This window comes from Desmodus rotundus, chromosome 5, assembly GCF_022682495.2.
Source record: "Desmodus rotundus isolate HL8 chromosome 5, HLdesRot8A.1, whole genome shotgun sequence".
Lineage (NCBI taxonomy): Eukaryota > Metazoa > Chordata > Mammalia > Chiroptera > Phyllostomidae > Desmodus > Desmodus rotundus.
The window spans coordinates 41,146,045-41,158,949 of record NC_071391.1 but is presented as its reverse complement, the minus strand read 5'-3'; the positions used below and the strand labels follow the sequence as shown (position 1 = coordinate 41,158,949).

The 12,905-nt window shown below is 40.4% G+C and overlaps 1 protein-coding gene across 1 annotated transcript; it reads right to left on the bottom strand.

The window, feature by feature from the left end:
* Positions 1-3,506: 3,506 nt before the first annotated feature.
* LOC128781125 (olfactory receptor 10A3-like) lies at positions 3,507-4,670 on the bottom strand. The gene has a single exon (XM_053925783.1). It carries the CDS (start codon positions 4,565-4,567, stop codon positions 3,623-3,625), a length of 945 nt encoding a protein of 314 aa, XP_053781758.1. The 5' UTR covers positions 4,568-4,670; the 3' UTR covers positions 3,507-3,622.
* Between the last annotated feature and the right edge of the window lie 8,235 nt (positions 4,671-12,905).

Here is a 12,905-nt window from a genome sequence, read left to right as displayed (position 1 = left end):
CACTGTGGAAGCCAAACTCAAAATATGTAGATTGAAGATCCATTTCCCAGAAACTCTATGGGATCTCTGGGCTCATCTGTGGTACAATACATCCCCTGGTTCACTCCTATTCATCCATGCGGCTGCGTTGCTCTTTCTCACCTCCACCAGCCATGTTCTCATCTCACAGCTACTGCCTTTGCTTTTTCCCTGAACATGGACTATGCTCTCAGAAAACTCTAACTCCCTTATGTCCCTTTGTCCAAGGAGCATCTTCTCCATGAGATCCTCCCAAATCAACCTCTTTAAAATGGGACCCAACCACAACACTGCTGCTGCCCTGATTTATTCTCTCTCCACAGCACTCCTCAGTGTAGATACATCTGAATCATAAGGATATGGAAAGGCCAAACATAAGAAGAAGGAAAAAGACACTCCAAAATAATACTAACAAAAAAGGAAATTTATGTAATTATATTACAATGAGAAAATGTTCAATTCTCCAACAAGATATAACAATTCTAAATCTGCAGGCATCCAATAATATAGCTGAAAATATGTCCAGAAGTTATTGACCGATACACAGGGAAACACAGGAGTGTCAACCACACTGGCATACTGTGACATGCCTCTTTATTTGGTAGAAGAAGTAAATAAATCAGTAAGGAGAAAGATAATATTCCCAATGCAACTTAGTCTATAACATGTATAGAGAACATTGTGTCAGAAACATGGAAGAAAGCACATCACTTTTAATCACATGCAGGACATTTTTTAAAAATCTGCCATACGAGGCCAATTTAGTGATAAAAAGCTTTCAGGATTGGCGACTTAGAATTATGTAACTATGGCAGAAAGTGTACCAGCCAGTGCAACGATTCAGGCCTTGATCAATGGCCAGAAAGGTGGGAAAGGATGCAGGTTGATAAGTCAAAGCATAATGGAAATATATAGCCATTATACTGTTCCACTGATCCCTGCAGAGAGTTCACCACAGCGCTGAGTGCAATCAGTGAACCACTGAACATGAAGTGTGAGAGCCAAAAATATTTCAGTGGTTCACAAGCACCCTCAAGTCTTGCAATGACCAGGCAGAAAAAGCTGAAGTTCGAGTTCCATGAATGAGGGTCAAAGGTAGTTAGTTCAGTGCTTAATCAAGGAAGTTCTATTATGCCAGGTTGAAACCAGAGTTGGGAAAATCTAAAGATTTGACACATATGATGGGAAGTCTGGATGGGTGTCTCCAGTGATTTTCACTCCCAAGAATCTCTGAACCTTCTGAAAGTGCAGAAGTGGCCAGTGTGTCCCGTTAAGAGCAAGAAAACTATAGGAAAGCTACCACATTGAGAACCTTCACCTCCACTCCTGGACACCAGGACTATGTACAGGGTTAAGTCACAACAAAACCCACCCAGGGACACACTGGGCCTGACAAGGAAAAAAGGAACTGTGTCACCAAGCAGCCTGGACCTGTCAAATATCAAGCAGGCAACTGCTACAAGATGCGCAGTTTAATAGAGGGCTGTGAAGAAAGGACAAGAGAGTTCAGAGGGAGAATAATTTGGCAGAAGAAGATGGGGTAGGGGGCGTCAAGAATGGTTGCCTTAAGGAAAGACACTTTGAGGAGGTCTAAGGAAAGAAAAACAATTAATCAGCTGAAATACAGTGAAAAACATATCAGATAGCGAGAAGGGCATGTTTTGACATGATTAAAGCCAGGGGAGACATCATAATTTTCACATTTTAAAAGTTCACTTTTTATTGTCCACGTTGCTTGTAGTTGGAAGTAGTTGTGTCAGCCTCAGAGCCATGAAGGCGTGATGTCAGGTATCCGTCCTATCAGCTGCTATGAAACTAAAGCTGGTGTTGCCAGAACAGCTGCTCTTTAGCGGACAATCACAACATTTACTTATGAGTTTTGTCAACCTCATAACTAAATGGAGAAGCATCGTGACTTTGAAGTCATCACGTGAGCAACCTTGCCAGTTCAGCGTCTGTTCCTCACCTGGGCTACAGACAGAGGCATGGTGTGGCTGGCTTCTGTGACCTGCCAAAATCAGTGATCCTCCAAGGAACTTGGAATTCCTCAAGGACAGACACTTGTTTCCCCAGGGACAGTCCCATTAACTCACCCCTAACAAAACAGGTTTAATCATTATACTCTGGTTTCTCTTCAGACCATATAAATCTTTTTCCTTTTACAAAACTTGTTTAATCAATGAAGGGATAAACAAATGAATGAAAGAACAAAAGTCAAAATGAAGTTCTATGTCTGTCTTGGGATTTAGACTTTGGCAGGTTTTTTCCCCCTCGATTAGCCTTCTTTATATGATCCCTCTAAGGGCTAGGAGGATATTTCAGGACACCAAGGGACAGAACTGATTAAAGGACTTCCAAATGCCTGTTCAATGCTCTACTGCAAAGAGTGTGCTACATTCAAATATTACCCAAACTGGTTTCAACCATTTCATGATGAAATTTCCTTTTGTAGAAATCCAATCAGCTTTGCATCTTTACTTCCCATTTGTGGCAAAGGCAGTAGTAATTAAAGGCTTGTTTTTCCCAAAAATGAGTGACAGTGGGAATAGTGTTTTACCCCTTTGTTATCATCCCTGGGGCACACACTAAGAGCAGTAGAAGCTCGTGTGTTATGGATTCAATAAAACGGCCCCTTCCTGTGTATAAATGTCAACATAAAATTGGGGGCAAAAATTAAATGTTTCAAATGTTGCTGGGTGAGAAATTATTTCATTCTTTCTCTCCATGTGATGGTTACTGACATGATTCAAGGCCATGGAAAACATACACAAATGCTTAATCACTTAGTTTCCCATAATAAAGAAATGAATAATCCTGTGTTTATAAAGAAAGTATCATAGCATTGGGGGGCCTACAAAGAGACATTTAACAAAAGTCTCAACAAAGAGTGGTCTATGGCTGAAAGATATGCAGACACCATCAAGTGAGATATCAAGGAACTATCCTGTAGTTTCTAGTCACCAACCTTGTGATGAGTATCTAGAAAAATACCAAAGATTCTTGTTTTGAACAATAACATGTGTGAGTCTAGGATGTAGAACTGGTGTGGTCCTCCCAAAATGACTATACTTATTTAGTCATTCATGGAACATGTTCTCACTCCAGAAATAAAGATTTCCTCAACTTGTTGGTCTCTTGAAACTCTACCCTATTCACGGACCTTCAGGTCTATCTGGAGTTACAATCATTTGGAAGAGTAATTCTACAGTACCTATTAATGTAGAAGCACGTGTACTCCATCCCATCAGGCCAACTTTGAGGAACCTGTCATACAGAAATAAAACAACAGTACATCAGGACATATGAAACGACGTGTTTATTGGAGCTTCATCTTGGTGACAATAATTCAGTTATGACTTGGATGATCATAATAGAGGAATTCATAAGGAATTGTTTTATATGTTATAGAAACTTATATACCCCTGAGAAATGAATGACAACAGTACACGATCAAAAGGGAGCCCTGATAGATTATTGGACTTCAAAAACTCAACCAATGAAACACACTCATGCTAAGAATTGCAAACTTTCCCACCATTTATTAAAATTAAAAGAGTTTAGTCAGACAACGACCAAATGAATATTTCATGGCTTCCCAGCACAGTCAGAGAGTGTGTAAGTCTACTTGTCTTCGCCATAATTTCATCAAAGCTCTTTTCATCTCACTGTTTCGCAAGCTGTAGATCAGTGGATTCAACAGAGGCATAAGCAGCGTGTAAGCCAAAGACATCAGTTTCTTGGTTTCTGGGGAGTAGCCAGATTTGGGTTGTAAATAGGTCATACTGGCTGTGCCATAGAAGAGGGTAACAGATGTGAGATGGGAGGCACAGGTGGAAAAGGCCTTCTGCCTCCCAGTGGTTGATGGCATCTTCAGGATGGCAGAGAGGATTCGAATGTAAGACAAGAGTATCAGAAAGAAAGGAACCATGACGATCAAAACAGTGCCAGTGAATGCATAGATTTCAAACAAAAACGTGTCTGCACATACAAGCTCTAACACGGGGGGAGTCTCACAGAAGAGATGGTTGATTTCACTGGGGCCGCAGAATGGAAAGCTAAACACCCATGGTGTCTGCACAGTAGCCCTCGTGATTCCTGAGACCCATGAGAACATTACTAATTTCATGAAAACACTTTTGTTCATAATCATTGGGTAGCTCAGAGGATGACAGATTGCAGCAAATCTGTCACAAGCCATTGCCCCCAGGAGAAAGCATTCAGTCCCACCAAAAAGTAGAATGAAATACATTTGTGCAAAACAGCCTGAGAGAGTAATTGTAGTTTTTTCAGTGGAGAGAACCACCAGCATTTCAGGCATAATGACTGCATTGAAGATCACATCCACCACAGACAAGTTCAGGAGGAATAGGTACATGGGAACGTGGAGGCTCTGTTCCAGGGAGATGATGACTATGATCATGGCATTTCCTATCAGGGTCACCAGGTAAACAACCAAGAAAACTCCAAAGAGCTGCTCCTGCAGTTCAGGAAAGTTTGCAAAGCCCAGGAGGATGAACTCAACCACAGAACTTTGATTTTGCCTTTTCATTTCAGTAGTAGAGCACGTTTCTCATTTATGGACATACTATATGAGTTACGAAGTCACCGTCCAAAAGCGGACTCAGTGTCTACACTTACCCCAGGTATACTTGGCTGATGGTATAAAAAAGAACTCTCCTGGACAGGGACTCAGTGTGTCAACTTGGAGAATGACCAGTTACTCAGATTAATGAATCTTTCCAGTAGAAAGGAGGAAGTAAAGAATGCAGGCTCAGAATTGGCTGTGAAGTACAAAATATATCAAAATTCTTTAGCACCTTTTACATTATGTAGTTTCAAAATTAAACATAGCCTTAATACAAAATAAATGTTTTATAACTTACATTGCATCTTCATGACATTTCGATCAGTATCATTCATTTTTCTTCATTTTAAATACTATGAAATTTAAGAAGGCAAAAAATAAATATTAAAAAATAGACAAATGGGAATAGATACCCACCACATTGTTATAACAGTTCAAAGTCACATCAAAGTTGTTTTATATTTATTACAAATGTTTATCATGTCCAAAATACATGTATGTGACTTGGCTGAATATGCAAATGACACAGGAACACACAAAGGGGGCTGTTCTTCAGATATACCTATCTTAAGTGATCTGTAAATAATATGAATTGCCTCTGGGGTTATTAGTTTATGCATAGACTGGTCATAGCCAATTACATTAAATTGGACTACATGGGAAATTTTAAGAGGCAATTCTCTCCGGCTCACACATGTGACCATGATGATTTAAGAAAAGTCCAATTTTGGCCATTCTGAAACCAATTTCATTGTTTCCACTCTCTCCTTCTCTTCCTCCTTTCTCTCCTCCAATTTGCCTTCTCATGAAGAAGTTCGTTTCATCATCAATTATTCAATACACACTGATTAGGCAACTAATGTTTCCTAGGCTCAGTAATTTCAAGCATACATTTGATCCTACAACTCAAGAGCTGGAACCGCTACATAAACTCGCATTCCACCCTTCCCTCACTACCCTCTAACACCTCCCATAATATCTTGCTCTGATTTCTCCATTATCACCAACTGACATTTTAACTACATAGTTAACATATAACTATAAATTAATTTACATCTATAAGTTAAATAGTATATTTATATGTAACTAAATATATTTATATACTTAAAATATATGTCAAATCTAACTCTTTCACTAGAACATAAATTTCAGGATTCAAAGATTTCTTTTAGTTCTTTGCTATACTCAAAATTTCTAAAACAGTCCCTGACCCATAATAAATGCTAGATCAACATTTGATGGATAAGGGGAGAAATGAGGAAAATCCATGATAACTTTAAGGAATAGAGTGTATTTAAAAAAGTGAAACCAGCACTCGGAACTTTTGAGAAGCCAAAGGAATAACAAGTGTGTTAGACATTCCAAAGAGGGTTAGATTAATTCTAAATGGGGTGGGAGGCAGTGAACAACCATAATCATAGGTGTCATCAGTGGAAGTCATATTATCTGGAAGCAGAAAGTCAAAAGGAGGGATGAGCTGCACAGGTAGAGGTACCAGATGACACATTATTGTTACAATAGAGGCCTACTGTCCTTGGTGTGATGTTTTCCAAACCAGCAAACACACCCTGGGAGGTGAGAAACCCAGAACACAGTAAGGACAAAGTAAGCTGAAGTCATTTAATGTTGTCTGAGTGCAGAGCATTACCACATTAGCAGGCAGAAGAAGGCAGGCTGATTTATTTCTCTGCTTGACCGTGATCATCCATTAAAATTGAATGGCTGTGTTAACCACAATAATTATCATTTGGATATCAAAAAATCACCTAAAATTAGTAAAATGTAGTCACAGGATCAAACATTTAAAACTCATTTCTAATGGGAAAAAAAGTAATAATATATATTCAGTGGCCTATACTCATAGATGTATAGATTTTTTTAAATCAGAAAACTTCTTTAAATAATGAAGAAAACCTTTTAGGACTCACTGTGAGCAAGCTATGGAACAGAACATTCATGAGTGGTGAAGAGCAGCTGACCGCAGATGCTCTATGTTCTCTGTAACTTAGAAGAAGACCCTTATGCCATCTGATCACTCCCTTCTGTAGATTTCATCCTTGCAACTGAAAAAGAGAACAATTAGACTTATTTACCAAGTTCCCTTCCAGTTGCAAACCTCTAAAATTTGGTGATTAGTTCATGCAAAATTATTGCATAAACTCTAATTATTGCCTGAACTCTTGTTTAAAAAGAAGAGTAAAACATAAGCCATTAAAACCAAGAGTCTATTGATTCAAATGGTTCAGCTGTGTCACACAGCTGAATGGATTGCTGATCACACAGAAATCCCTTCAACTGCATCTCCAACTATCAGGGAGAAGAACTGTACATGGAAAACCCACCATCAGGCACACAAGCAGAAGCTGCACTTTCTTACCTACTGACTCCATCTCTTTTAGTTTCCCACTACTGTATCAGGAGCTCTTCCTCTAGCCAAAGCCACCTTCTTGTACATACAACTCAGTGATTTAGTGCACTGATTCTAGAACATTATATGACATTGAGTTCTATGCCCTGGAGAATCCCTCCATGGGGAACATGAAATCACATCAAAAACACTTTTCCATATTCTCACATAATAACTAAAGAGGCTTGAACTTGGCCCCTCCTGGGAGAAAGCTGAAGAGCACAAACCAGGAGTCATCCCTCCCTCACATCCCTACAGGGAACAATGCCTCTTCCCTCAAGAGACTGGGTTTCACACTGATATCACTCAACAGGAGGTGAGAGCAAAGGCTGAATAAAGGCTGTAAATGGGGAAAGAAGAGAGTGGAGAGATGAGGGGTGAGGGTGTGAAAAAGGCAGGGGAGCTAGAGGCAGGGCATCTGATTAGGTGGGTTCAGAGTTTGGTTGTGGTCAGAATCAAGTGAAGGCAGTCTATGGAACCTTTGTAGAAAGCCTGGATACCCCACCCCCATGCACGAACTTCTGATCATTTCTAGTGAAAATATAGTCATTGAAAATTTTTGAGAAAAAAAAGTCATTACACTTGTTTTCATAGATAGAAATTTTAAACTAGGAGTCAAACAATCTGGATAAGTTCATGTGATTAGAGGAAGTCATTTAGCTCCTCTGAATCTGGTACTTTGTCCATAAATAAACATAACATCATTAATGTTATGGAATATATGTGAGAGCCAAGGACTCAGGGATTAGTCCAAACTGGCTTGAACAATCAGTAAGCCATTGGCTCAGTTCCCACAGAGTGAAGAGATAAATGAGTCTGCAGGCTTGGCTTTCTCCAGAACTGGGTGATGTGGCCAGATTACCTTTGTCTACTTATCATTGCCACATGCCTACAGTAGGATGTGTTCCCAAGGAAATGAACCCCACCAGGCAGCAGTAAGGCTTCTTTCTATGTGATCTGTGTCCATGAAAAACATACCAATTACCCTGAGGAAAGGAGGTTTCCATTCACAGATTCTAATCCAATGACCCTTCCCATAGCACTCACAATGGTCAGATAACACCCCATGTGTAAACTAGTCACCTGCACCAGGTGTGGGAAATGCTGCCCATGATCCAGGCCCCATGAAACCTCATGAGCACTTGGATCATACTGCTGTGTTGTATTTGTTGGTCAGTAATGGCAATGCAGTGATGTGTGCTCTGTGAGAAGTCAACAGGGTGTACAGTCACAATTTTTACACTTTCCTATGTGTGGATCGGACTTCAATGAAAAGCGTAGAGAAAAACTTCAGATACATGTAATGGGTTAAAAAGGAAGGAGTATTATTATAATGAAACTGTAATTCCTAGCCAATAGTACTAAATTGATAAAACAAAAATCAAAATGTAGAAAGTTTAACACTTCTTCCTCAATGATTGACACACAAAATAGACAAAAAGACACACAGATGGTAAGACTTTAATAATAAATTCTGAGTTACCAGATGATAATGACAGTAAATATAAGACAGAAACATAACTTTTTATGCTGCTAACTCTATATTTTTCCCAAAATATTTGTGGAATAGTTATAAAAATTGATTATGTACTTGTCAGAAATAAAATATTAATAAAGTTAAATACTTGGCAATCATATACATAACATACTTTGCAATAAAACTGCAAAACAACAACCACATGTGGAAAAAGAAAGCTAAAGTCTTACAAATGTTTATGTAATCTGCAAGTATCTCTCACGTTAACAGGAAGTCAGAAATGAAATATAGGCTACTAATAAAAACATTTTGAATTAAGCAAACACATTTGCACTTATTAATGTGTCCAAAATGAGCTCCTGGTCTTTTCCTAAATCCTGCTCCACCTTCTGCATTCCTCATCCAAGGTATCAGCAGTATAAAGCTTCCAGTTTCACAGGCCATAAGCCAAGTAGTCATCCTTGAATCCATTTTTCCTCCCAAAGCATATCAAACTTGTGACCTGTCTGTGGCTCCCTCTTCAAAATACAGTGTTGGCTTCTGCCCAAGATGGAGGCATAGGTAGACACACTGAGTCTCCTCGCACAACCAAAAGGAGGACAACAACAATTTAAAAACAAAAAACAACCCGAACTGACAGAAAATCGAACTGTATGGAAGTCCGACTACCAAGGAGATAAAGAAGAAACATTCATCCAGACCAGCAGGAGGGGCAGAGATGGGTAGCAGGGGTCGGAGAGGACTCCTGGCAAGGCGGGGGCTGGTGGACCTAGCCAGGTGGCGGATTGAGGGGCAGGCCAGGCTGCAGCTTGCAGACCCCACAAGGTGGTGGCTGGCAGATCCCACAAGGTAGACCCCAGAGCCCACATTCCCACATATATAAAATGGGAGGATCAGCGGGGGAAAGAAACAGACCTCGCAACCCAGGGCTCCAGCTCCGGGAAATAAAGCCTCAGACCTTTGATCGAAAGAGCCCGTGGGGGTTGGGGCGGCAGCAGGAGAGACTCCCAGCCTCACAGGAGAGGTCGTTGGAGAGACCCACAGGGGCCTAGTGTGTGCACAAGCCCACCCACTCGGGAACCAGCACCAGAGGGGCCCAATTTGAGTGTGGGTAGTGGAGTGAAAGACTGAAATCGGTTGGAGAGTGGAGGGGGCGCCATTACTCCCTCTCGGCCCCTCCCCCACATACAGCGTCACAGCGCAGCAACCTGCGTTACCCCGCACGGTGAACACCTAAGGCTCCGCCCCTTTAAGTAACAGACGTGCCAAGACAAAAAAAAAAAAAAAAAAAAAGGCCCAAGTGACAGAACACTTCAAAGCTCCAGAAAAAATACAACTAATCGAGGAAGAGATAGCCAACCTATCGGATGTACAGTTCAAAATACTGGTTATTAAGACGCTCACAGAATTGGTTGAATTTGTTCAAAAACTAGATGAAAAAATGAAGCCTATGCTAAGAGAAACAAAGGAAAATGTACAAGGAACCAATAGTGATGCGAAGGAAACCGGAACTCAAATCAATGGTGTGGACAAGAAGGAAGAAAGAAACATCCAACCAGAAAAGAATGAAGAAACAAGAATTCGGAAAAATGAGGAGAGGCTTAGGAACCTCCAGGACATCTTGAAACGTTCCAACATATGAATTATAGGGGTAGCAGAAGGAGAAGAGGAAGAACAAAAAATTGAAAACTTATTTGAACAAATAATGAAGGAGAACTTCCCCAGTCTGGCAAAGGAAATAGACTTCCGGGAAGTCCAGGAAGCTCAGAGAGTCCCAAAGAAGCTGGACCCAAGGAGGAACACACCAAGGCACATCATAATTACATTACCCAAGATTAAACAAAGGAGAGAATCTTAGAAGCAGCAAGAGGAAAGGACACAGTTGTCTACAAAGGAGTTCCCATAAGACTGTCAGCTGATTCCTCCAAAGAGACCTTACAGGCAAGAAGGGGCTGGAAAGAAGTATCTGAAGTCATGAAAGGCAAGGACCTACATCCAAGATTACTGTATCCAGCAAAGCTATCATTTAGAATGGAAGGGCAGATAAAGTGCTTCTCAGATAAGGTCTAACTAGTTAAAGGAGTTCATCATCACCAAGCCCTTATTATATATATGAAATGTTAAGGGGATTTATCTAAGAAAAACAACATAAAAAATATGAACACCAAAAATGACAGCAAACTCACAGTTATTAACAACCACGCCTAAAACAAAAACAAAAGCAAACTAAGCAAACAACTAGAACAGGAACACAACCACAGAAATAGAGATCACATCGAGGGTTATCAACAGGGGAGTGGGAGGGGGATAGAGGGAGGGAAGGTGCAGAGAATAAGTAGCATAAATGGTAGGTAGAAAATAGACAGGGGGAGGTTAAGAATAGTGTAGGAAATGTGGAAGCCAAACAACCTATAAGTATGACCCATGGACATGAACTATAGGGGTGAATATAGGGAGGCGGTAGGCAGGATGGAGTGAAGGGGGAAATGCTACAACTGTAATAGCATAAACAATAAATATATATTTTTTAAAATACAGTGTTAAAAATTCTCACCTTTCCTACCCATGGCCAGGTTGCTCAGTTGTTTGGGGCATTGTCCCGCACACCAAAAGGTTGCTATTTCTATCCCCAGTCAGGACATGTATGGGAGGCAGCCAATGGATGTTTCTCTCTCTTTTTCTCCTGATGTTCTTATCCCCCTTCTCCACTCCCTTCCTCTGTCTCCAAAATCAATAAAACAACCCTGACTGGTGTGGCTCACTTGGTTGGGCATCATTCCACAATGTAAAAGTTCCAGTTTGATTCCCAGTCAGGGCACATGCCAGAGCTGCTGGTTCAGTCCCCATTAGGGGTGTGTGAGAGGCAACCGATTGATATTTCTCTCCATCTCTTGCTCCCTCCCTTTCCCTCTGTCTAAAAATAAATGACTAAAATCTTATTTTTTTAAAATAAAGTCAATAAAACATTCTCAGGTGAGTGTTAAAAAAAATTGTCACGTTTACTAAGCTAACCCTCTGATCCAAATTACTTTCTTCTCTCATTGGATAATTCCCATAATCCCCAAAATTCTTTTTCCTACCTTCCTTTCCCCTGCTCAAAATACTTCCATAGCACCCTATCCCTTTCACTGTGGAAGCCAAACTCAAAATATGTACATTTTTACAATACATCCCCTGGTTCACTCCTGTTCAGCCATGCGGCTGCTTTGCTCTTTCTCACCTCCACCAGCCATGTTCTCATCTCACAGCTACTGCCTTTGATTTTTCCCTGAACACGGACTACGCTCTCAGAAAACTCTAACTCCCTTATGTCCCTTTGCCCAAGGAGCATCTTCTCCATGAGATCCTCCCAAATCAACCTCTTTAAAATGGGACCCAACCACAACACTGCTGCCCTGATTTATTCTCTCTCCACAGCACTCCTCAGTGTAGATACATCTGAATCATAAGGGTATGGAAAGGCTAAACATAAGAAGAAGGAAAAAAACACTCCAAAATAATACTGACTCTAAAGGAAATTTATGTAGTTATATTATAATGAGAAAACATTCAATTCTCCAGGAAGATATGACAATTCTAAACCTGCAGGCGTCCAATAATATAGCTGAAAATATGTCCAGAAGTTATTGACCGAATCACAGGGAAACGTAGGAGTGTCGACCACAGTGGCACACTGTGACATGCCTCTTTAGTTGGTAGAAGAAGTAACTAAATCAGTAAGGAGAAAGAAAATACTCCCAATGCGACTTAATCTATAACATGTACAGAGAACACTGTGTCAGACACGTGGAAGAAAGCACATCATTTTTAACCACATGCAGGACATTTTTTAAAAATCTGACATACTAGGCCAATTTAGTGATAAAAAGCTTTCAGGATTGGTGACTTAGAAGTATGTAACTGTGACAGAAAATGTACTGGCCAGTGCGACAATTCAGGCATCAGAATGTGGGAAGGGATTACGGTTGACAAATCAAAGCCTAACAGAATTATATAGTTGTTACAGAGGCATGGTGTGGCTGGCTTCTCTGACCTCCCAAAATCAGTGATCCTCCAATATACTTGGAATTCCTCAAGGACAGATTGTGTTTCCCCAGGGACAGTCCCATTAAGTCACCCCTAACAAAACTTGTTTAATAATGAAGGGATAAACAAATGAAAGAAAGAACAAAAGTCAAAATGAAGTTCTATGTCTGTCTTGGGATTTAGACTTTGGCAGGTTTTTTTCCCCTTGATGGGCCTTATTTAATTGATCCCTCTAAGGGCTATGAGGACATTTCAGGACACCAAGGGACAGAATCTGATTAAAGGACTTCCAAATGCCTGTTCAATGCCCTACTGAAAAGAGTGTACTACATTCAAATATTACCCAAACTTGTCTCAACCATTTCATGATGAAATTTCTTTTTGTAGAAATC